This window comes from Pipistrellus hanaki, assembly GCF_964339955.1.
Source record: "Pipistrellus hanaki genome assembly, chromosome: 13".
Taxonomy (NCBI): Eukaryota; Metazoa; Chordata; class Mammalia; order Chiroptera; family Vespertilionidae; genus Pipistrellus; species Pipistrellus hanaki.
The window spans coordinates 57,760,184-57,783,081 of record NC_140515.1 but is presented as its reverse complement, the minus strand read 5'-3'; the positions used below and the strand labels follow the sequence as shown (position 1 = coordinate 57,783,081).

At 63.0% G+C, this 22,898-nt stretch overlaps 1 protein-coding gene across 1 annotated transcript; it reads right to left on the bottom strand.

The window, feature by feature from the left end:
• Positions 1–375: 375 nt before the first annotated feature.
• Positions 376–22,898, bottom strand: EDEM1 (ER degradation enhancing alpha-mannosidase like protein 1). Its single transcript, XM_084902290.1, has 12 exons — positions 22,302–22,898; positions 15,887–15,959; positions 12,720–12,823; positions 11,140–11,311; positions 9,980–10,163; positions 8,870–9,044; positions 8,063–8,183; positions 7,404–7,574; positions 6,539–6,612; positions 5,427–5,523; positions 4,400–4,597; positions 376–3,227 (listed from the first exon to the last, which is right to left on the bottom strand). The coding sequence occupies exons 1-12, from the start codon at positions 22,784–22,786 to the stop codon at positions 3,138–3,140; spliced, it is 1,944 nt and encodes a 647-aa protein (XP_084758416.1). The 5' UTR covers positions 22,787–22,898; the 3' UTR covers positions 376–3,137.

Below are 22,898 nucleotides of genomic sequence, written 5' to 3'. Positions count from 1 at the left end.
GCCCCGTGGAATATTCCGTTTTTAAAAGGCTCCTCAGAATCACCTGTGCACAGAGCTGGGCCCCCCCCCCCCAAGATGCCACAGGGGCAGAATCAGCAACCTTCGAGGCCCCATCTGTCCCCGCGAGGCCCTGGCCTGCTTCCCTGGGCAGAGCCCCCACATCGAGGGCACGGCCCCCCCGCCCCCGTCTGAGAGGGGCCTCCCCGGAGGAGGTACAGGGCAGGCAGTGTAGGCGGCAGAGCGGGGCAGGGCGCCGGCTTAGCTGTGAGAAGCCCTGGCACCTAACGTCCTTTCCCTTAAAGACCCCCGCCCCTCCGCCTGCTCCGTGGGCAGCGTGTCCGTGTGCGCGTGGAAAGGAGACACGAAACGACGCCAAAAAAGCGAACCTTTTAATAAAAACGGCTCATAAAAATCCTAGTAAATTTCAAAGAGCAAGATATGTCTCATACATTTATAAAAGAGCGTTTGGTCCTTTACAAAAGGCTCGTTTCACGTACACACATCTCTTCACAGCCCGCCAGGAACCCGCCGCAGCGCAGGCCTATTGCACAGAGGCTCCCAGCTCCCTCTGGGTTTCTTCTCAAAACCAGACTCACGCTTCTCGGTAATAAATAACAACGCAGTGTGGGGTTCGCTACTTAAATACCTTTAAGACCATTTATTTCTCTGCCTGAGAAGGGGCGGGGGAGGGTCCACAGGAACTGAACCAGCCTCGCAGCCGTCCAGGGGAGGGGAGCCCTGAGCCCCGCCAGCCCGCACCGCCCGCGGCCCCTTCACAGACGCCTGCCTGCGGGGAGGGCCGCCGGCCGGTGCGGGACGGAGAGGGAAGACGGAGGTTTCCGACAGGCGCCATCACCACTCGGGGCCCGCACCTGTCAGAGCCGCGTCAGAGAGAAAGTGCCGGAGCGCAGGGAAGGAAGGAAGGAAGGAACTGAGCGGAGAAAAGTGCTCGGGGCAGAGGGGGCATCAGGCTTCGGCCCCCTGCAGGCCCAGCCGGGCGCACACAGAAGCGCGGGAGCTCGCCCACCGCGGTCCAGCCGGCCTCCCGGAGGCGGCGCCATGCTGGGCTGGCAGCACTTCCTGTCACCTCTCACTGCAGGAAGTGGGGTTCCTGTCACATCCTCTATCGCGGCGAGGCCGCCCCAAGCCAGGCGGAACCGGAAGCAGCCTTCCCAAACCCTGCTGCTCAGCCACCAAAGCAGACCGACACCAGCATCACGTGGACCAAGAGCGTGGCAGGGGCACGGCTGACCCGGGGGTGACGGGCGAGCCAGGGCGTTGGAGCAAAGCCAGCGAGGGCCCCTCCGCAGGCATCGCCCGCTCAGCCTCCTGCCCGCACCGCCCTCAGAACAGCCACGGACCCGCAGGTGTGCCCTGGCTGCAAGGCACCCGGCCCACATCCCACAGCCCCTCCCACTCGAGCTGGGCCCGCTGTGCCGTAGCGGCCCGCCCAGGATGAGCCCGGGGCCCGGAACCAGAGGGTGTGAGGCACAACACAGGACACGCCTGGGTCCCTGGAGGCCCGGGCCGCTGTGGCCCTGGGGCGGGGCCCTCCCGGTGGAGGAGGAAGGAAAGCCCAGTGAGGGGCTGTCCCCAAGCCGGGAGGAAGCCAGGGCAGCAACGATCGAGAGAAAACACACGGACGCTCGGGCCGCTTTCCTGCCTAACGTGACCCATCGTCCAAATGGGTGCTGAGGGGTCAGCCTGCCTTATCCCGGGAGAAGGTGCAGGGGGAGGCGTAGTGGGGAGGCCTGGGGGCGGGAGAGCAGCGGGGAGGACCCGCTCGGCCTGCCTGTGCATCTCACCCGGGACATGGGGGTTCCCCGAGTCCATGAGAACATTTAAAATCTGTACGACCCTTTAAGACAACTCTATTCAGCAGCGGAGACAAGACCGGCACAGACACCTCTGACAGGAAGGGGGAGGGCAGGACAGAAGCATTTGGTTCTACTTTAAACGATTTGCATAGTGAACGCTGGAAGATGGAGGTGACACATCTGTTACTGAAAACCCTTTAAAGCTCAGAGCGGAGCCACGCCTGTGGACACAGGACAGCGCCCCGTGGGGCGGAGCGTGGCCTGCGCTGTGCGGCTCCCGTTCTGAGACGGAGGAAGGAATCCAAGTGCACGCAGTGCAGGTGGCCCGTGATGGGGGTGACGGCCTCTCCCCTTCCTCTGGGCCCAGGGCCCCGAGGCCCCGGAAGCAGGTGAGGTCCGCACCCCTGGCTCAGCGAGGGGCTCTCGTTTTGGCCGGGAACGAGGAGCAGGAGGAAGGGAGACAGCATCTCAGCGCAGGCTCCTCCTCGGAGCCAGACCAGCAGGTGGAAAGGCCGGGACTGGCCAGGAAGCTGCAGACTCTTCCTAGCACGCCCGCCCCGCCCACCGTTCCCCTCCTGCCACGCGGTTACACAGAACACGCCTGTTGGAGCCACGGCGGCAGCTGTGACCACGTAAGGCACTGGCCGCGGGCACCGGCTCCCTGACTCAGGTACTTGGCACGAGACACGGAAACAGACTCGGACACGGTCAGAGCTGAGCATCCTGGTCCGTGACCATGCGGCGGGCGCAGCAGAGGCAGGCTCAGGGTCTTCTCTCCCCAAAAGGCACCCGGTTCTGGGGCTACGCAGCCCCCAGGCAGTCCCAGCGACGGTCAGACACGTCCGGGGTCCCCCTCGAAGCTCTCGGTGCGATGCCGCCGGGGACGGCTACTCATCAGCGCAGAACCGGCAACACGGCGAGGGCTCCGGGGCAAACAGGCCGCTGGTGGTTCTTCTCCCCACATGACCCACAGTCACGGCGACGCTGACCCCGGGAGAGCCCAGTGATCCGACGGAGAGGACGACAAAGGCAGCAGGTAGGGAGGCCGGGACGCGGGCCTCCGCAGGCTCCATCCACAGGCGCTGACGGGGCGGCCACACGGCGTCGGGCACGGAGATCGTCCACGGTGCCGATGGCATCAGCAGGTCCTTCTCACCTCACATCACACCCGTAAGAGAACGGCTTTTTATTGAAAGAGAGAAACACTAGGGAAGCAGGACGCTGCTGGACGCGGGCGAGGAGCTGACAGGATCCCGGTGTGGCCGGCGTGGCGGGCGCAGCCTTTGGTTCGGGCGGCAGGGCCCACAGAGCAGCCAGCGGTCAGATCAGGCCGACCATCTGGTCGATCTGGCGCATGTAGACGCTCTTCAGGGGCAGCGAGTACCTCCTCTCATCGGGGACGCGATTGCACTAGAGAGAAATGGGACCGTGAGAGTTTCCAGTTAAAGATCGGTGTGCTGACCCGGCCAGTGCGGCTCAGTGGTTGAGCATCGACCTATGAGCCAGGAGGTCACAGTTCAATTCCAGGTCAGGGCACATACCCGGGTTAGGGGACTGATCTCCAGTAAGGGGGTGCAGGAGGCAGGCGATCAATGATTCTCTCTTATCACTGATGTTTCTGTCTCTCTCCCCCTCTCCCTTCCCTTCTGAAGCCAATAAAAGGCATAAAAACCCTCCACGTGCTGAGCCTCTCGGCCGGGCTCTGCAGCCGGTGGCGTGTCCCGGGTGAGGCAGGTGCTGGCAGCACCCCGGCCTCTGCCATGAGATGACCCGGCTGCACCCCCAGAGGTGACAACCGGGGCGCTCCCTGGAGGAGCGGCACCCGCTGGGGCACTGGGGTGGGGGCGCCCTCGCCTCCCAGGGCGCAGGCGGGCCCACCACGTGCCGATGGCATCAGCAGGTCCTTCTCCCCTCACACCGCACCTGAGCGGCACTGCGTCTGCAGAAAGCTCACTCTCTGGGAACCTGCGGCTCCTCGGCCACAGCCAGACCCTAACGCACACGCGTGCGTCTCGGGGTGACGGGAGGCCGCGCCCCCTCGGAGGAGAGCGAGGTCAGGACCACGTGGTCTGGAAGCACCACCCGAGGAGCACGTCCACTGGGACGCACCTCGCTGCTCCTCATCCTCAAAGAGTCCTAACAAGTCCCTCAGCTGGCCCCGCATCCTCCCGCCCTCCCCTACTTCACCCCCACCCCCGCGCTTCCCCGCCTGAACCTCTTCCCTGCAGGGCCTCCTCCCCTCCAGGACCCACTGAAAGGCCAGCTCCTCCGGGAAGCCCTCCAGGCTTTCCCCCGCAGGTGGCTCCCCGCCCTGTGTTGACAGCTCTGTGGCTGCCCCTCCTCAAGCTCCTGGGGAGGTGCCGGTCTCCCCAGCAGCCAGGACCTATCAGAACCGGGCCCCTGGATGGGCCTGTGCCCGGCGCTGACCCCAGAATGAGGTCTATACATGAGCATCTGCCATCGACCCCTCGGCCGGAGTGACCGGCCGCCGCTCCCTCGCCCCGACGGCGCCTATGACCGCCTGTTAGTTAGGGGCGTCTTCTCCCCGTCCACACGCAAAGTGACCCCGAAAAGCAACTCACGTTGGAGCTGGAGTTGAGGGCTCTCAGGTCGGGGGCCGCCGGCCGGTGCAGGGACCCGGCCGCGCGCCCGGGCTCCTCGGGGAAGAAGTCCTTCCACGGCGCCTCCCGCAGGTGCCGGTCCACCGACACCACGTGGCCCTCGGTGGTGAACATGTACCGGGTGCCGGCCTTGTGCACCGGGTTCTCCTCGTCGAACAGCTGGCGGAGGAGAGCGGTCGGCAGCTGGCGGGACGACCTCAGCGCCCGCCCCGGAGCTGCCCCCTCGCTTTCAGGGGCCCACGGTCCCAGCGGCTGCGGGTCTGAGCACCCGCTTCACCTCAGATGTCCCCGACCCCGGCCAGAGCCCCAAGGCCCGGGACGAAGCCCAAACCGTCACCACCCCTCGCACACCCTGCCATTTCACATCTCCGTCTGCTGGACGTGCCCCTCCACGCACGGTCAGGAGCCGCGGGGGGACTGCCGTCCGTGTCTGCCCGCTGTGCACGCGTCTGCCCGCTGAGCCCGTGTCTGCCCGCTGTGCCCGTGTCTGCCCGCTGAGCCCGTGTCTGCCCGCTGTGTCCGTCTGCCCGCTGAGCCCGTCTGCCCGCTGTGCCCGTGTCTGCCCGCTGTGCCCGTGTCTGCCCGCTGAGCCCGTGTCTGCCGGCTGTGCCCATCTGCCCGCTGTGCCCGTGTCTGCCCGCTGTGCCCGTCTGCCCGCTGTGCCCGCGTCTGCCCGCTGTGCCCGTGTCTGCCCTCTGTGCCCGTGTCTGCCCTCTGTGCCCGTGTCTGCCCGCTGTGCCCGTGTCTGCCCGCTGTGCCCGTGTCTGCCCTCTGTGCCCGTGTCTGCCCGCTGTGCCCATGTCTGCCCGCTGAGCCTGCGTCTGCCCGCTGTGCCCACGTCTGCCCGCTGTGCCCGCGTCTGCCCGCTGTGCCCGCGTCTGCCCGCTGTGCCCATGTCTGCCCGCTGTGCCTGTGTCCCGGGCCAGCGCACTGTCCCGCACGGAGAGTGTGGCCTGCCCGGCTCCCCGCCGCCTGGGGCCCCACGTACCAGGTACAGGTACTTGCAGGTCTCGCTAAGGAAGAAGCTCTCCATGCGGTCCTCCTTGGACTTGTCGATGACGTGGTGCAGCGTGGCGTACCCGCACCTGTAAAGCAGCCGTCAGCCTGCCGCTCCCTCGAGGGCGCTCACCACGCCGCGGAGCGGAGTCTGTCCGGAATACCAGCCCCGCCGGCAAACGCCACGGAATACCAGCCCAGCTGGCAAATGCCACGGAATACCAGCCCCACCGGCAAACGCCATGGCAAACAGGCTACGCCCGGTTTCAGCGCTGCCCGCCTTAGCCGAGCCTGTCTGCACATTCGTTTAAAAACGGATTTGGTGGCCCTAACCGGTGTGGCTCAATGGATGGAGCGTCGGCCTGTGGACTCAAGGGTCCCAGGTTCGATTCCGGTCAAGGGCATATGCCTCGGTTGCAGGCACATAACCACCTAACCAGTAGGGGGTGTGCAGGAGGTAGCTGATCAATGTTTCTCTCTCATTGATGTTTCTAACTCTCTATCCCTCTCCCTTCCTCTCCGTAAAAAATCAATAAAATGTATTAAGAAAACACACACAACAGATTTGGCGGCTGACTCGCCAGGTTGCGGGGGTTAGGTTTGCTGAGAGCATACCTAACATCGAGAAACAACTGGGACGAATTCAGGATGTTTAACGTTTTCCATCCTAATATTTATAAACCTGACGTATTATTTGGAAAGTCTAAGACGGCAGTTTATAAAAAATACTCAGGACGTGCTGCTCGGTAAACACGCAGGCCACAAAACGGAAACATCTTTTTTTATACAATACATGCGTGCACACACGCTACATACGATACATACAAACAATGAGCACACACGTAAAGTCTGTGCTCCTCTCTGCACATGGCAGCCCAGGACAGTCCCAGTGTGTTTTACGTGAGAAACGGGGAAGTTACTTGGGAAGAATTCAGTCCCGCAGTCTGCCAGCACCCCCCCAAGGGACCTCAACTTCCCTGCAAATCAAGATGAGGCCCCGCCCACGACATGACCATGTGAGAACCCCATTCTCCACCCACCCCCACCCCCAGCAGCTCCCCGGGAACCGACCCCACCAGCAGGAGAGGAACTGGGAGAACTCACTTGACTTTCGTGTACTTTTCCAGACTCTGCAGGATGTCCATGCCCACGTGGAGGTAGAAGGGGTTCTTGGTCGCCTGCAGAGGGGAGAGAGCACAGAGCGTGAGCCAGCTGGGCGGGGGCGGGGACGTGCCACAACCCGCATCACCGCCCGCAGCGAGCGTCTCGGCTGCCGGCGTCTGGGTGAGGAGTCACGGCCACAGGAGGGCAGGGCCCGGCCCCTGAGGGTCACAGCGTCCAGGGCTGAGTGTCAGCTCCCGCCGGCTCCCGTGGCCCGCACACCTGCCCGCCTTCCTGAGCCACCAGCCAGGCCCCGCCCAGTGCCGTCTGAGCACACCAGTGCCCGCCCCGCCTCAGAACTCCGCGCAGCCTGTGCCTCGGGCGCGGGGAGCAGAGCTGCCCCGCCCCACGCAGCCTCCTGAGGCCCCTCGGCGGCTGCTCTCGGCCCTCCAGTCGCCCAGCTCAGCCCCGCCCGGAAGGCTCCTCAGGAAAGGGTTTGCTGGGAAGGTGAGACTTCCTCCAACGGTTTCACCGGTGAGGGTCAGCTTTTTATCCTCACCTGAGAATAGTTTTCTTCTGATTTTTTTTGTTTTTTTTAGAGTAAAGGGAGGAGGGAGGAGGGGAGACAGAGAGAGAGAAAGAAAGCACCGAAAGAGACACCTGGACTGTCTCCCTGCCGCCCTGACCCGACCAGGCCGGGACTGAGCCTGTGAGCCATCCCCGCCCGCGGGACCGCGCGTGACGCTGACAGCAGACGCCCGGACAGGTCACTGTCAGAACGACCGGAAACGAGAGCCCGCACCAGCCAGCGGGGGCTCCCCGAGAGCAGCCCCGGCCCCAGCGGCCCGGCGCCCAGGGCCAGCCGCACCTGGTACAGGAGGTAGGTGGACTCCACCAGCTCGGGCCGCAGCGGGTAGAAGAAGACGTCGGGGGCCTGCAGCTGCCAGTTGTAGCGCTCGGGGAGCGCCCCGTAGCGCTTCCAGATGGCGTAGTAGAAGGCGTGCAGGCAAATGGCGTCCTCAACGTCTCCGATCAGCACCTGCGGGGGCACGGCCGCCGGCTGGCACCGGGCCCACGGCTCCGGCTCCCCTCCCCTCCCCCCCCATCCCCACCCGGGCTGGAGAGAACGCTCCGGATCCCCTCCCCTCCCCACACCCACACCCACCCCGGGCTGGAGACAAAGTCTGGCTCCCCCTCCCCACACCCACACCCTCACCCACACCCACCCGGGCTGGAGAGAACCCAGAGCAGCGCCAGAGCAGGAGAGGCCTCCCCGGGCACCAGAGCCAGGAGGACGGGCACGGCACTGCAGGGCGTCGCTGTGATCACAGACGGACGGCGAGGGGCACCCGAACACGACCGGGCCACTTTTCGGGCACGGCTTCCCCTCATCTGTGGCCCCGTCCAACACCCTGGACCTCACTCCACCACAGGACCACTGAGACACGCCTGCCGCTGCCCTCCGACCCGAAGGCGCCGGAGCGGCCACGGGAGGGGAGGGGCCCGGCGTGGGCCGGCGGAGCGTACCTGCAGCCCCGGGAAGAAGGCCTGCAGCGAGTCCATCCAGGTGTTCATCAGCCGCCCGCTGAACATGTCCACGTTGACGTACAGCGGCGGGTCCCCCTCGCCCTCGTTGCAGGCCTCCCGGCTGCGGGGAGAGCGCGGGTGAGCGGATGGGACAGGCCAGGCTCACCCCCGGGCCCCGAGTTCTGCTTCCACGGCGTCAGCATGAACCTTCCTCCTACCCTCCCCCCCTTTTAAAAAATATATTTTATTGATTTTTTACAGAGAGGAAGAGAGAGGGATAGAGTTAGAAACATCGATCAGCTGCCTCCTAAGAACCAGCTGGGACACATGCAAGAAGCAACTGGTGGGTGTCTCTCTCACCGATGTTTCCTCCCTCCCGCCCTCCCTCTCAAAACCAGGACAGCTGTCCGCTCCCACAGCAGGAGTGGCCGAGCTCCGGCCAAACAGCCGCCAGCGGGAGGCGCTCCGGGGGCTCCCACGGCAGCCCCTGCGGGACGGGTCCAGGCGGAGACCTCAGGGAGGCCAGGGGAGACGCCAGGCCGCCGCCGGATGCACCGCTGAGCAGGGACAGGCGGTTTAGACCGGCAGAGGGAGGCGGGGCCGGCCTGGCTCTCAGAGGGGACCGGCCAGAGTAAAGGTCCACAGCGACTCTGGCCGCCCCGCACGGCGCTGTGCCGGCCCGTCACTGAGAACAGGTCAGGAAAGCACACAGCCTCTCCCCCCGAGGGAAGCCGCCTACGCGAGGCCCCAGCCGCCGGCCGGCGGTTCTGGCCGCCGCGGCACCGGAAGGGCCTGCCGTAGCCGTACCCGCGGCGCAGGTAGCTCTGGATGCTGTGGTAGGCGGCGTTGAACATGTCCAGGTCCTCCTTCTCGCCGAACAGGATGTAGGACTTGAGCAGGTACTCGTAGAAGGAGTCCAGCCCGGCGCCCAGGCCGCTCTGCTTCCCCACCCAGTGGCCCGTCTGGATGTTGACGACATTGCCTGCGGACGCGGACGGGGTGGTCAGGCTCCCGCTGTCGGGCAGGGAGTGGGCAGCCCCTTCCCGGGCCCCTGCCCCGAGCACCCCAGCACAAGGACCCGGAGCTGGGCCCTCAAACTGTCCTCGTTCCCAGGCAGCTCGGCAGCAGCAGCCTGAGCCTGACGCCAACACGGGACACACTGAACACGAAAGGGACGGTGTCCGAGGACACTGGGCGGGCAGACACCGAGGGCCCATCGCCGAGGGTCACTTCTCAGATTCAACGGTTCAGGGAGGGGAGGGGGAGCGCCCCGAGGAGGGGAAGGGATGGGGCCAGGCGGGCAGGCCCGTGGCTGGAGGAGGAGGAGGAGGGGAAGGGATGGGGCCAGGCGGGCAGGCCCGTGGCTGGAGGAGGAGGAGGAGGGGAAGGGATGGGGCCAGGTGGGCAGTCCCGTGGCTGGAGGAGGAGGAGGAGGGGAAGGGATGGGGCCAGGCGGGCAGGCCCGTGGCTGGAGGAGGAGGAGGAGGAGGAGGAGGAGGAGGGGAAGGGATGGGGCCAGCCGGGCAGTCCTGTGGCTGGAGGAGGAGGAGGAGGGGAAGGGATGGGGCCAGGTGGACAGGCCCATGGTTGGAGGAGGAGGAGGAGGAGGAGGAGGAGGGGAAGGGATGGGGCCAGGTGGGCAGTCCTGTGGCTGGAGGAGGAGGAGGAGGGGAAGGGATGGGGCCAGGTGGACAGGCCCATGGCTGGAGGAGGAGGAGGAGGAGGAGGAGGAGGAGGAGGGAAAGGAATGGGGCCAGCCGGGCAGTCCTGTGGCTGGAGGAGGAGGAGGGGAAGGGGAAAGGGAAGGACAGGGCCAGGTGGGCAGTCCTGTGGCTGGAGGAGGAGGAGGAGGAGGAGGAGGAGGAGGGGAGGGATGGGGCCCAGGCGGGCAGTCCTGTGGTGGGAGGCGGCGCGAACCTAGCAGCCCGGTGCCGCTGCTCCGGAGGCTCCACAGCGCCTTCACCGCGCGGCGGGCCACCCACTCGAAGGTGGAGTCGCCCAGCAGCCGGCTCAGCATCCCGAACTCCACCAGCAGGGACCCGGCGCCGGCCGTGCACGTCTCGTTGTTGCTGTCAGGGGGCACCCCTGTCTTCAGGTTCACCTGGGGACGGAGAGACAGGCTCGTGGTGCCCGGGCGGCGTGGCTCAGTGAATGAGCATCGGCCTATGAACCGAGCGGTCACCGTTCGATCCCGGTCAGGGCACAGGCCCGGGCTGTGGGCTCAGTTCCTGGTGTGGGGAGTGCAGGGGGCGGCCGGCCGGTGATTCTCTCTCATCATTGATGTTTCTCTCTCTCCCTCTGAAATCAATAAAAGTCTTAAAGTAAAAGGTGGGGCGGGGGTTGTGGCAAAACTCAAGGAACCTGCAGGGATGGCAGGCCAGGCCCCGCCCCTAGACTGAGCTGTGGGGGCCAGCTCCCCGCCTCCTGCCGGGCCTGGAGCTCGGGAGCTGCAGACACACAAAGGGGAGGCCTGCCGAGGAGAGGGGCCGTGTGGTCACATGTTTGTGGGCGCTCCCGTGCTCCTCCTCTCAGCCTGGGAGAGAAAGGCCCAGCGAGGCGGACAGGCCGCTCCATCACCGTCACAGTCACCGTGGCACCGCCGGGCCACTCTCTGCGGGCCCACGGCTGACTCACGTCCCAGGAGTCCTGGGCTCGGCCCATCAGACCGCAGGGACGGGCTCTCCCTCCAGGGCTGGCATTACACCAGCAGGAAACGTGCTGTCTGTGCGGCTCCCGGGGAAGCAGCCGTGGGGCAGTCATAGGACAGCCCCAGCTCCGACAGCCACGGAGGGTCTGGGAGAGGTGCCCCGGGGAGGCGAAGACACCCCCACGCCGCTCACAGCGGGGATAACCCCGCCGTGGAGGGCGGTGCTGAGCGGAACACAGCTCTGTCCTGAGGAGATCAGGCAGACACACTGTGCGCCCGCACACAGTAGGTGCTCAGCAAACGCCGAAGAACGGAGAAACATCTGCATCATATGCAGGGCCAGATTCTCTCTCAGACACAGCCGTCCCCTGGGTACCAGCCCCTCTCCCCCCAGAGGTCTCCATCGGGGGCCGGCCGAGCGGCTGCCTACCCGGGGGTAGGGGATCCCGGTCTTGGTGTTCTCGAAGGCGGGCAGCAGCCGCACGGCCAGGTCGTGGGCCATGTGCAGCAGCTCGTTGTCGTAGTCCTTGATGGTCATGTCGCCGAAGGGCTGCTTGGTGTCCGTGATGATCCTGTGGGCGGACAGGAGGCTGCCCAGGACCCTGTGGCGGGAGGGACACAGAAACGGCCGGATCGCATTCGCCCTGAAGGCACACGATCCTGTTCGACAGAGCCACCCCGACTCTGCCTGCGCTCGGGGGGCGGGCCTGGGGCCTCCCGGGGGCTCCCCAGCCCGGAAAGAACCGCCTGCTCTTAGTCACCACCTTACTGACAGGAAGTGACGGGCACTCATCTGGGGGCGCCGGGGGGTGAGGCAACGGGAGGTAACAGCGAGGTCTGTGGGGCGGCAGGGGAGGGGTGGCAGTGGGGGTGGGGGGGGCTTGAATCCCTCTCAGGTGAACCCGACCTTTATGCTGAGACATCGTGCTGCTTCCCTCACTTGGGGGAACGTGTGGCTTTTAAGAAACAGAATCGACAACACAGCACAGATGAAATCTCTCGCTCTGGCGCCGAGCAACGGAGGAGCCATTCTCCAGCCTCTCCTCACAGGGAGCCCAGCTGAGGGCCGTGTCCCTCAGTGATCTGAGCGGGTGTGACTCTTTCCAGAATGAACGCTTTCCTAACTTCAACGTGACCTCTGGAATACTACGCACTAACCAAATTTCAAAAAGTTTAACTGAGCCTGGCTGGTGTGGCTCAGTGAGTATGGATCTATGAACAGGAGGTTACAGTTCGGTTTCCGGTCAGGGCACATGCCAGGGTTGTGGGCTCGATCCCCAGTGTGGGGCGTGTAGGAGGCAGCTGATCCATGATTCTCTCTCATCATTAATGTCTCTATCTCTCTCTCCCTTTCTCTCTGAAATCAATAAAAATATTTTTTTAAAAAGTTTAAAAGAGCCCTAACCGGTTTGGCTCAATAGATAGAGCATTGGCCTGTGGACTGAAGGGTCTCGGGTTCGATTCCAGTCAAGGGCATGTAACTTGATTGCAGGCACATACCCTATAGGGAGTGTGCAAGAGGCAGCTGATCGAAGTTTCTCTCTCATCGATGTTTCTAACTCTCTACCCCTCTCCCTTCCTCTCTGTAAAAATAAATAAAATATATTTTTTAAAAAGTTTAAATGACAGAAAAATAGTCACGATACATCGAGCTCAACAGGTAAGATTCCGCTGGGCCCGGAACGCGTGCCCCAATGTCAGGGGCACACACGCCGGAGGAAGCACAGCCAGGCGGGGAGCAGGGTCCCCCTCCGTGGCGGCAGCGGAGATGGGCGCTCATTTCCTTCGGAAATTCCCGGCGTTTCCAGGACACCGGAAGGAAGGACACGAGCCCAGACCACATGAGGACCCCCTCACCCCCGTCAAAGCGTCTTTCCGAACAGTCCAAAGTGCAAGGTCTCTGAGCCGCCGAGTGAAGGGTAACGTGGCCTCTGCCTCCATCGTGGCCGGAGGCCCTCCCGGGAGTGTCTCCCCACGGAGCCGCCGCCAGCACTTCTCGTGCCGCCTCACCTGATCGTGGCCTCGAAGACCTGCACGGTGGAGTCTTTGTCAAACGACACGGTGTTGATCACCAGCTTGACCGCCTTCTGGAACTCGGACGCGTTTCCCATGATCTGTGACAGAGGGGCGGGCTGAGGGACAGGGCGGCCGGCCCTCCCCCGTGAGCTCTGGGGCGCCTCCCGGGACTCCCGCCGGCCTTGCCTCCGACCAGGCAACCCCGTCCGCAAACGGTGGGACTGAGTGGAACTGAGCATCGTTCCTCGGGCACCATTAGCCCTCCCTTCCCCTTCCCCTCCCCTCACTCAGGCGGCAGAGTTCCCAAAATTCCGGGAACGAGTAAAACTCCGCCCCCGAACGGAAGAAACAGAACTGCGACCTTCCCTCCTGCTCCTCACACACACACGGACACACGGACACACACACACACACACACACACACACACACACACACGGACAGCTCGGTGCCCGGCTCCCAGAAGACCCAGCACCTGGGAATGGCGGTGGCTGTGGCCCGGTGTTTACGCGGAGAAATAGGAGTAGTATTATCTTTTGGAGCAAAGCACAAGTCCAGGGACATTCAAAACAAAACACAAGAGACAATCAGCTCAGCCCCTTTAAAAACACACTCTAGCCCGGCTGGCGACGCTCAGTGGTTGAGCTCCATCCGTGAACCAAGAGGTCGCTGGTTGATTCCCGGTCAGGGCACATGCCCAGGTGGGGGGCTCGATCCCCAGTAGGGGGTGTGCAGGAGGCAGCTGATCAATGATCCTCTCATCATTGATGTTTCTCTCTCTCCCTTTCTCTCTGAAATCAATAAAAATGTAGTAAAAAAATTGTTATGACATCCTGGAACTATGACGACATCGTGAAGACACACACACACAAAACAAGGAAAAACAAACCACCTCTGAGACACAGTTCTCTCCGGTGTGCCTTATGCCCAGGCTCCCTGGTCTGCGGACCTCGGCCCCTCACTGTCCCTCCCCACCACAGGCAGAGCGCGGACAGGCGGCTCGGCTCCGGCCTGCAAGCTCTCTTTGTGAAAGATGGTGCCATTGCACTGTGGCTGCTGCACATCCGCGGGAGCCCATCTGACATGCTCCCGGAGGGAAGGAAACCTCAACAGACGTGCGAGCCCAGCAAAGGCCGGATGTTGTGCAACGGAAACCACGGGGTCTGTTTCCTTCCAGATGCTGGGCAGCACCCTGCCTGTGGGCAGCACCCTGCCTGTGGGCAGCACCCTGCCTGTGGGCAGTGCAGCTGCCAGTCTGGTCTCAGGTTGAGACGAAGGCAAAGATGCAGTGAGGTCAGCCGGCAGGTGCGAGGCCCTCTCTCAGGCTGGGCTGGACGGGGAGGCAGACAGGTGCCTCTGAGATGCCGGCGTGCGCTGGGCCCAGCCCTGGGACAGACGTGCAGACTTCTGCCAGTTCCCCGGGGACAGACTCCTCTTCTCTGAGAGGATGCCCTGAGATCCGTCTGGGACCCTCTGGCGCCGGAGAAAGTCACTTTGCACACACACCGCTAGAGCTGGGAGTGCAGTGGATGACAAGGAGAAGGCCTGAACGCCACACGCGCGGCTGGGACGGAAAGCAGGCAGGGCGCGGGCGGACCTCACAGCTGTGCAGGAGTCCCGGGACGCAGTTAAGCAGCACTTGTGGCTGAGTCAGCCTGCTAACTCCGACAGCTCAGTCCCCACAGTTCAGTCCTCCCACAGGTCAGTCCTCCCACAGCTTGGCCCCCCGACAGCTCAGTCCTCCCACAGGTCAGTCCTCCCACAGCTCAGCCCCCGACAGCTCAGTCCCCCGACAGCTCAGTCCTCCCACAGCTCAGTCCTCCCACAGCTCAGCCCCCAACAGCTCGGCCCCCCGACAGCTCAGTCCTCCCACAGCTCAGCCCTCCCACAGCTCAGCCCCCAACAGCTCGGCCCCCCGACAGCTCAGTCCTCCCACAGCTCAGTCCTCCCACAGCTCAGCCCCCGACAGCTCAGTCCCCAGACAGCTCGGCCCCCCGACAGCTCAGCCCCTGACAGCTCGGCCCCCCGGCGGCTCAGTCCTCCGGGGGCCAAACGGACTGGTCTGGGCACATGGGGTTGGGGCGGCGGACGAGGGGGTGGATCAGAGATGCAGGAGGAGGTCCGGGGAGACAAGGGCTTGGCAACCCCAGTCTGGCAGCTCCTCCCGGCTCCCCATTCCACGGGGCCCAGTGGAATGCCAATGAGCTCTCCAGCTCCGGCCGTTCTGGCGCCTGTCCTGCGAGCGACGTGCTGGCCGGCGCTGATGCAAACCTCGCCAGCATTGCACAACGCACTCCCACGCTCTATCCGCTCACAAGCTCAGGCCAGAAGGAATGTGCTAAGGGCGAAGGCTGGCTGGACACGCAGGCAGAGACCTGAGCCGTCCCCTGGGAGCCACACCAGGTGGCAGAGGCCGGAGGCCTGGCACTGAGCACCTGCCAGAGCCCATGGTGCCACCTGCTCTGCAGCGGGCACAGGCCTCCTGTTCCCGTCAGGGGGGGGCACGGGCAGCACTGAGGGGAGCCTGAGGGTCTGTCCAGAGCACTGGCCGCGAGGTCAGGCCCTGGCAGAGGCCTGAGCTCAGGGCCGCACAGGGTCAGGGGACTGACCGGCCCTCCGCTCCTGTCTTTTCCTCCTGAAACTTCCCTTTTCCTGCCGGGAAGGGTACGGTCACTGTGGCGCTAATAAATGCTCTTTGGATTCTCTGAGGCAATAAAATAGTGCAAAACGGAGGAAAATGGGTTTCCCCAAATCATCACATTTTCCCTCATTTCATCTGCAATCCTTTTCTTGCTCTGGGCGTCAAGGCCACGAAAAGAAACCACAGCGAAGGCCTGGCCAGTGTGGCTCAGAGGTTGAGCACCGACCTATGAACCAGGTCATGGTTCGATTCGCAGTCAGGGCACATGCCGGGGTCACAGGCTTGATCCTCAGCAGGGGACATGCAGGAGGCAGCCGCTCAAGGATCCCCTCTCATCATTGATGTTTCTATCTCTCTCTCCCTTTCTCTCTGAAAAAAAAGAAAAGAAAAAGAAACAGCAGTTATGAAATCTAGGAATACATTTGGAGATCAGGTTTCCTGGAATCCCGTCCTTGCGGGGAGCTAGAGTCACACCCCCAAACCCCTTGGTTAGTGAGGAGAGCTGCAAGGCTGCGGACTTACTGCCAGCGTGTCCAGTGCGTCCACGAGCGTCAGCGAGTAGTTGCCCAGCACGTCGTTGATGTTCAGGTTGGAGCTGGAAGGGAACGGAGGCGCTGGGTTAGGAGGAGGGACAGGGACCCAGCACCGTCAGCCCGAACCTGCCGGCCACGCTCATCACCCGGGCCCGCGCAGGCGGGAGCGCGGAGGCCTGGCTGCCTCTCAGGTGCTCCTTCACCCCGAAGCACGTCCCGGACAGCCACGGCGTGGACACTGTCACGTGGGCACTATCAGGAGGGAGACCCCGGCAGAGGCAGGGGCAGTGCCGAGTCCTGCCATCCTGAAAGCCATTTCGTGGCCTAAGCGCTCGCCCCGTTCAGCTTCCAGTAGCCCCGACTTTAGATCCTTCGGAGCAGAGAGGGGAGCCCTGCCCCGTCCTCCAGCTGGGACATCAGCCCCTCCACCGGCCACACCCAGAGGGGACCCTCCAGCGCAGTCTGAGCTTCTCATCGCCCTGGCCTCGGGGATAAGTGAACTTCAGGCGTGTCTCACTCACACTCGCCCCAAAGCCCCATGGCCCCGCGGAGGCTGAGAATGGCTGTGACACGACCAGGACAAGAGCTGCGCCACGAGTGCCATGCACCCCTGCCCTCACCAACACTGCTCCCTCTCTGCTTTCTAAAAATGTATTTCTATTGACTTCAGACAGAAAGGGAGAGGGAGAGATAGAAACATCAGTGATGAGAGTCACTGATCAGCTGCCTCCTGCACGCCCCTAGTGGGGTCTGAGCCTGCAACCTGGGCATGTGCCCTGACCGGGAATTGAACCGGGACCTCCTGGTTCCTAGGTTGACGCTCAGCCAGGAGGCCACGCCGGCCGGCACCGCTCCCCTTTCTGAAATAACCTGGAGGCCCAGCGTCAGGGCTGCAGAGGCGAGGCTGCAGGGAGGAGGGCAGTTCTGCGTAACAGACTCCGCACGGACGGCAGTGCGAGGGCCGGAGGGCAGGGAGGTTGAGCAGAGGCTCAGGATCCGGTCCCAACCCCACAGCCCAGAGGGCTGCCACAGGAGCTGGGAAGGAGGGAAGTTGGGGGAAATCCAGTGACGTTTAAGGACCAAAGGGAGAGCCCGGTTCCATCGTCACTGGTGTCTGGTCTCCCACCAACCAGACCACGTTCCCTTCTCCTGGGGACACACGGCGGGCCTGGCCGCTCACCACGCCCCCTGGTCTCCTCAGGCCCCGCTGCTGGGCTGGGCCTGTTAGGCCACTTAACCCAGGGTAGCCTGCACAGCACAATTTCAGGCCGCCCAAACGGTTTGGCTCAGTGGATAGAGCATCAGTCTGAGGACTAAAGGGTCCCGGGTTCGATTCCGGTCAAGGGCATGTGCATTGGTTGTGGGTACATCCTCAGTGCGGGGAGGGGAGTGCAGGAGGCAGCTGATTGATGTTTCTAGCTCTATCCCTCTCCCCTCCTCTCTGTAAAAAATCAATAAAATATATTAAAAACAAACAAACAAAAAAAACACTCCAGGTCCATATCTTATATCTATCTACCCACCTACTTATCTATTTACTTGTTTAAAACCTTACCCAAGGACATGTTTTCATTGATTTGAGAGAGAAAGGGAGAGAGAGAGAAACATGGATGGGTTGCACCCTGGCCGTTAAGACGAGCTTGTGCGGAAGGCCATACAGGCACCGGCCGTCCGGCCCCTCAGCAGCCACGAGTCCGACGCCCACGGCCGAGGAGCCGCCCCACCTGCTCTGCCAGGCGTCCACTCTCTGTCAACGCCCAGGGTCGTAGCCGGTCCTCTGCAGAGGAAGCCGGGGTTACAGCAAGCCCCCGAGCGCACACGTGTGCGAGGGCGGAGGTCAAGGCAGGCAGGGACACGCTCCGGGTCGCCCGCCAGCCCCAGGCTGCTGGTTGTCGGTCGCTGCTGAACCTCACGGCTCTGCTGCTCGGAAACTGAGAGGCCTCCGGCCAACCCCCTCGGACACGGTCCCTCCACCTGGCATCCAGCTAGCGAGTCCTACGGCCTCCTCGCCCCCGGCCCATCACTGCCCACCTCCCCAGTCTGACTGTGCCTCTCCTCCCAGGCTACACCTACAACAGCCCAGTTTATTTAATTTATTTATTTTATTGATTTCAGAGAGGAAGGCAGAGGGAGAGAGACACAGAAACATCAACGATGAGAGAGAATCCTGTATTTACTGCCTCCTGCACACTGGGGAACCAGCCCACAACCCTTGCATGTGCCCTGGACCAGAATCGAACCCAGGACCCTTCAAGTCTATAGGTTTATGCTCTATCCACTGAGCCAAACCAGCTAGGGCTGGACCCAGTCTTTTTTTAAAAAATATATATATATTTTATTGATTTTTTTACAGAGAGGAAATCAATCAGAGAGAAACATCGATCAGCTGCCTCCTGCACACCCTCTACTGGGGATGTGCCCACAACCAAGGTACATGCCCTTGACCAGAGTTGAACCTGGGACCCCCTCAGTCTACAGGCTGACACTCTATCCACTGAGCCATGCCAGTGAGGGCCAGGCCCAGTCTTAGAATATTTTTCGACCTGATGTCCAAGCTGTCACTCCAATGAACAAAGACACTTTGTCCCAGTGAAAACATGCGCTGGCAATGACCGGCGGCCCCTTCTTGCCCCTCAGAGAGCTCAGGCATGCGTTCAGACTTTTAATTCTTTTCGATCAAATTTCGGTCCACACTTCCAAAATGTGCCGGAAAATAAAAAAGAAGGGAATAAAGAAAAGAGCAGGCTCCACACCCCTCTGGGCCGCTCAGTGGTTAGAGCGACGGCCCAAGCACAGAAGGGTTTTGGGTTCGCGTATCTGGGTTGCAGGTTCAATCCCCAACCCGGGTCTCTCACACCGATGTTTTGTTTTTGTTTTGTTTTTTCTCTCTCTCCCTTCGCTCTTTCTCTTCCACTCTGGGGGGAAAAGGAATCAGTGAGAAAATAGCCTTGGATGAGGATTAACCAAAAAACCCTCTTGGCCTAAACCACCACTTATCGTGAGTCCGTTTATGCCAAACCACAGAGTCGGATTTGTTCTCTGGAGATGCTCCCGCCCGGGGCAGCCCGCCCGGTCCGGCTAAGTCCTCCCGCCAGAGCTCAGTGCTCCGCGCCAGGCTGGCTGGCCGCACACACTCCCGCCGAACCGAACCGAACGAACCGGGGGCCGAACCAGCGACGCAGAACCCGGCTCTCCCCTCTGTGCCCCCCCTTCTCCCCACCCGGGAATGGTTAAGGTTCTCATCGCCCAGACAGAGAAGATGGAAGAGACACATCCACGTTTGAAACAAACGCCCCACGTTCACCAGGAACTGCCGGTGCCGTGTAGGCGAGGGCACAGGGTTCAAGGGCTTGGTCATGGGGGGGAGAGGGGTGGTAGACAGGCGAAGGGGGAAGAAGGAGGACGGGTCCATTGGGGAAAGTCACCCTCAAACAGGCCAGCGGCATCACACAAGGCCTGGGCCCTGACCCCGGGGAGGGCAGGATCTTAGAAAGAACGAGGCATGAAGACGAGGCCACACGAAGCCAGGGGCGCCTCGGAAGGGGTCGGTTTGGGGTTTGCTAACTTAAGACGTGCTCTTTCTGTTTGAATAGCAATAGGGCTGGGAGAAAGCAGAGAAGGGTCGTGTGCCCAAGACCCGGACTATTGTCCACAGGATGCAAGACAATGATATCCAAAGGGCTGGAGGAAACTCTGCGTTTGGCCCTAGCCAGTTTGGCTCAGTGGGTAGAGCATTGGCCTGTCAACCCAAGGGTCCCGGGTTCAATTCCGGTCAAGGGCATGTATCTCAGCTTCAGGCTGCTCCCCGCATCTGACCCTGGTGGGGGCAGGTGCAGGAGGCAACCAAATCGATGCTTTTCTCTCACATGGATATTTCTCTGTCTTTCCCTCTCTCTTCCACTCTCCCAAAAAATTAATGGGAAAGACATCCTCAGGTGAGGATTAAAAAAACAAGAAAGAAACTCTGAGTTGGGAAGCTCTGACCGGCACAGGGACGTGAGAGGAACCCGCTGTGGGACAGAGAGACCTGCTATGATATTTTTAGAGTTCAGGTTTTATCGACTCCTCCAAGTTAACTGCTCACCCCGCCCCAAGACAAACAAGATGGCCAGATAAGCCTGGAAAAAGTGGAACTGAAAAATAAAAGAAACACGTGTTCAGCCCAGGTTTTGTTTCTGGACGTTTTCCGTCTGACGCAGACAGCTGTGCCACACGGCAGCTTTAAAACGAACCCTAAGATACACTCGAATACAACAGTCACCGGAATACAACAGTCACGGGAAAGCAACAGTCACGGGAACACTGTGATTTAAACGGCCGGAAAGGTCTGGTTACAGGTGGCGTATCTGGGTGTGGATGTGCCCTATCATTTTGGAGCCAGAAGGAGAAGCTCGGGTTCTAAGCTTTTCTTGGAAATGCTACCGCCTGGGAGTGAGGGAGGGAGGAGGTAAGGAAGGCGGGAGGGAGCAGAGGGCTCTGAGCACTCTGGAGGGGCCGGCTCCAGCCACAGCACCCAGGCCCTCTCACCTCCTTTACCAACGACACCCCTACCAAACACGGCCGCCTGCCCGCCCGCTACCTCCCCAGCCCCCCCGCACGAGCTTGCCAACAGCATACGTGTCCCAAAGCAGCCCGACCTCAAGGCCCCACTCTGTCACTGCTCACTGGAACCGAAACCCTGGCCGGCAGCCTTCGCCCCGAGACCTCGGCCTGCGCCACCCACAACCACGTGGGACCAGCACGCCGACCCCGGCCGCCTCCCTCGCTGGAGTGGGGTCCGGGTCTCCCGGGGTCCCTAAGGGTCATGAAGGCCCACAAAACTGGCACCACTCCCTCCCCGACCACCAGAGTCCCAGCTGATGGCGTGAGCCACCAAGGTCCTCATCACAGCCCCGTCGGGCCCACCCCGAAGGGAAAGGAGAAAGCAGGGGAGCCTGTGCGGGGTGGGCCCTGTGCGGGGTGGGCCCTGTGCGGGGTGGCCCTGTGCGGGGTGGGCCCTGTGCGGGGTGGGCCCAGGGAGCTGTGAGGAGGACCTGGGTGGTGAGAACCCGCCCAGGAAGTGCCCTGCAGTCTCTGAACTTGAGGAAACAGCAGAGACAGTGGGCACTTCCTGAACGGGTTCTCACCCCTCTTGGGATCCCATGAGCTTTAGGGGGGGACATACATGCTCCGCACACGCCTACGTCTGCTCCGTAACTGAGTGTGGGCAGGAGCTGGCGTAAAAGAGCAATGAAATAGACCTGGCGAGCTTTTGGGCTTTCTGTTTTCCAATTGTAACACTTCTTGAACAGTTAAGACCAGAAGAAAACACATGGGCATCGAGTCCAGGAGCCTCAAGCAAGACAACTCATGAGTTCCCGCCACCTGCACAGACCCAGCAGCTCCTTTTCAAAATTTAATAAAACTTTTTCGAGAGAGAGAGAGAGAGAGAGAGAGAGAGAGAGGGAAAGAAAGAGGGAGAGAGGGAGACATTTACATGTATGAGACTGACAGGAAAGGGAGGACACTAGCTCCTCGGTGTCCTCCGGGTTGGGAAGGCCCCGTCTTCTGAGGTTCACCTGGGGTGTGACCTTGCCTCACTGCAAACCAGCTCTCCAACGGCCAACTCAGGGCGTGAACGTGCCGATAAACAAACCATTTAAAACCTCTCCCTGCCCCGTTCCGGGCTGGGCTTCCCTTCCAGCCCTCAGGACCGGTGGGGGGACACCTGGGCCCGGGTCTGGGGACACCACAGGGTGTGGGCCCAGGGACAGCAGCCACGGCTCCCGCCCTCCCGCCCCGGGAGCCACCGGAGGGAGGAGGGAGGCGGCCGCCCCTCTGGCCCCACAGGGTCAGCGAGAGGCAGGCCCCTCCCGGGCGGGAGCCCTTCCGGGTGCGCTGAACCCTTGGACTCGAGGTCGGCGCAGTGACCCCGGGAGCTCGGCCTGCGCCAACAGGGCTGGCCCGCCTGCCCCAGCCCCGCCGCCAGCGGGGGCTCAGGGCACAGTCAGCTCAGCCGCCAGGGACCCCCGATCCGGCCGGACTCCCCTCTCCCTCCCGCCTCAGCCTCAGCCCGGAAGCAGCGGGTCCTCAGGGAGTATGGGGGGGGGGTCCCAGCCCAGTCCTCCCCCGGCTCTGGTCTCCCCATTTCTAACAGAGAAGCCAGGCCGAGGGACAGCTTGTTTCCAAACTTCCTTACAGGGGGTTCACGTCCCTGCGGCTCCCCGCACGGAGGAGGCGGAGATGGGCGCCCAGAGCCGCCGGTCCCCGCTGGGCGCTGCCCTGTCCCCCGGGGCCTGGGCCTCGGTCTCCCCAAATGTCAGAGCCGCGCGGCCAGCTGTCCCGGCGTTCACTTCCGGGCCCGGCCCGGCCGCACCCCAAGTCCCGGAGGCCTGGCACCCGGGGCCCCGGGGGGAGGTACTCACGGGTCCCCGCGGTCCGGGCCCCGGCCCCCGCAGTCGATGGGGTTGAGCTCGTCCTGCGGGAAGGCGTGCGCCATGTAGTTGTCGTAGCCGAAGACGAACATGCCGCGCGCCAGGTCGCGCATCCGGGCGCGCAGCTGCGGGGGGAAGGCGCCGCTGTAGCGCCGCTCGTACTCGTCCGGCCCGCCGCCCCGGCCGCCCAGCACGGCGCCCCAGTGCGCCGGGCCGCACACGCCGGGCCGCCGCCGCGGGGCCCGCCCCGCCGCGCCGGGCCCCGGCCGCCGCCACGCCGGCCCCGCCGGGCCCCCGGGCGGGTCAGCGGGGCCCGGGGCGGGGCCGCCGGGGCCCGTCAGGCGCGGGAAGCCGAAGCTGAGCGGGAAGCGCTGGTAGAAGCCCATGCTGGGCCCCAGCCCGAAGACCAGCCACAGCGCGCCGTGGAGGCCGAGCCGCAGGAGCAGCAGCCCCAGGACGAGCGCTCGCCATTGCATGGTGGCCGGGCGCCGCGGGCATCCTCCCAGCGCGCGGGGCCTCCGCCGCCGCCACAGCCGCGCCGCGCTCCGTGCCGCCCGCCGCCCGCCCGCTTCCCCTTTAAGGAACTCC

What these genes read in the sequence shown, in the direction of transcription:
- EDEM1 (XM_084902290.1), bottom strand. Translation starts at nt 22,786, where the DNA reads ATGCAATGGCGAGCGCTCGTCCTGGGGCTGCTGCTCCTGCGGCTCGGC. An exon ending in CCTTCTTCCCGGGGCTGCAG is followed by an intron (nt 7,575 to 8,062) that starts GTACGCTCCGCC and finishes GTGCCCCCGCAG; the next exon opens with GTGCTGATCGGAGACGTTGA. An exon ending in CCACCTACCTCCTGTACCAG is followed by an intron (nt 6,613 to 7,403) that starts GTGCGGCTGGCC and finishes TCCCCTCTGCAG; the next exon opens with GCGACCAAGAACCCCTTCTA.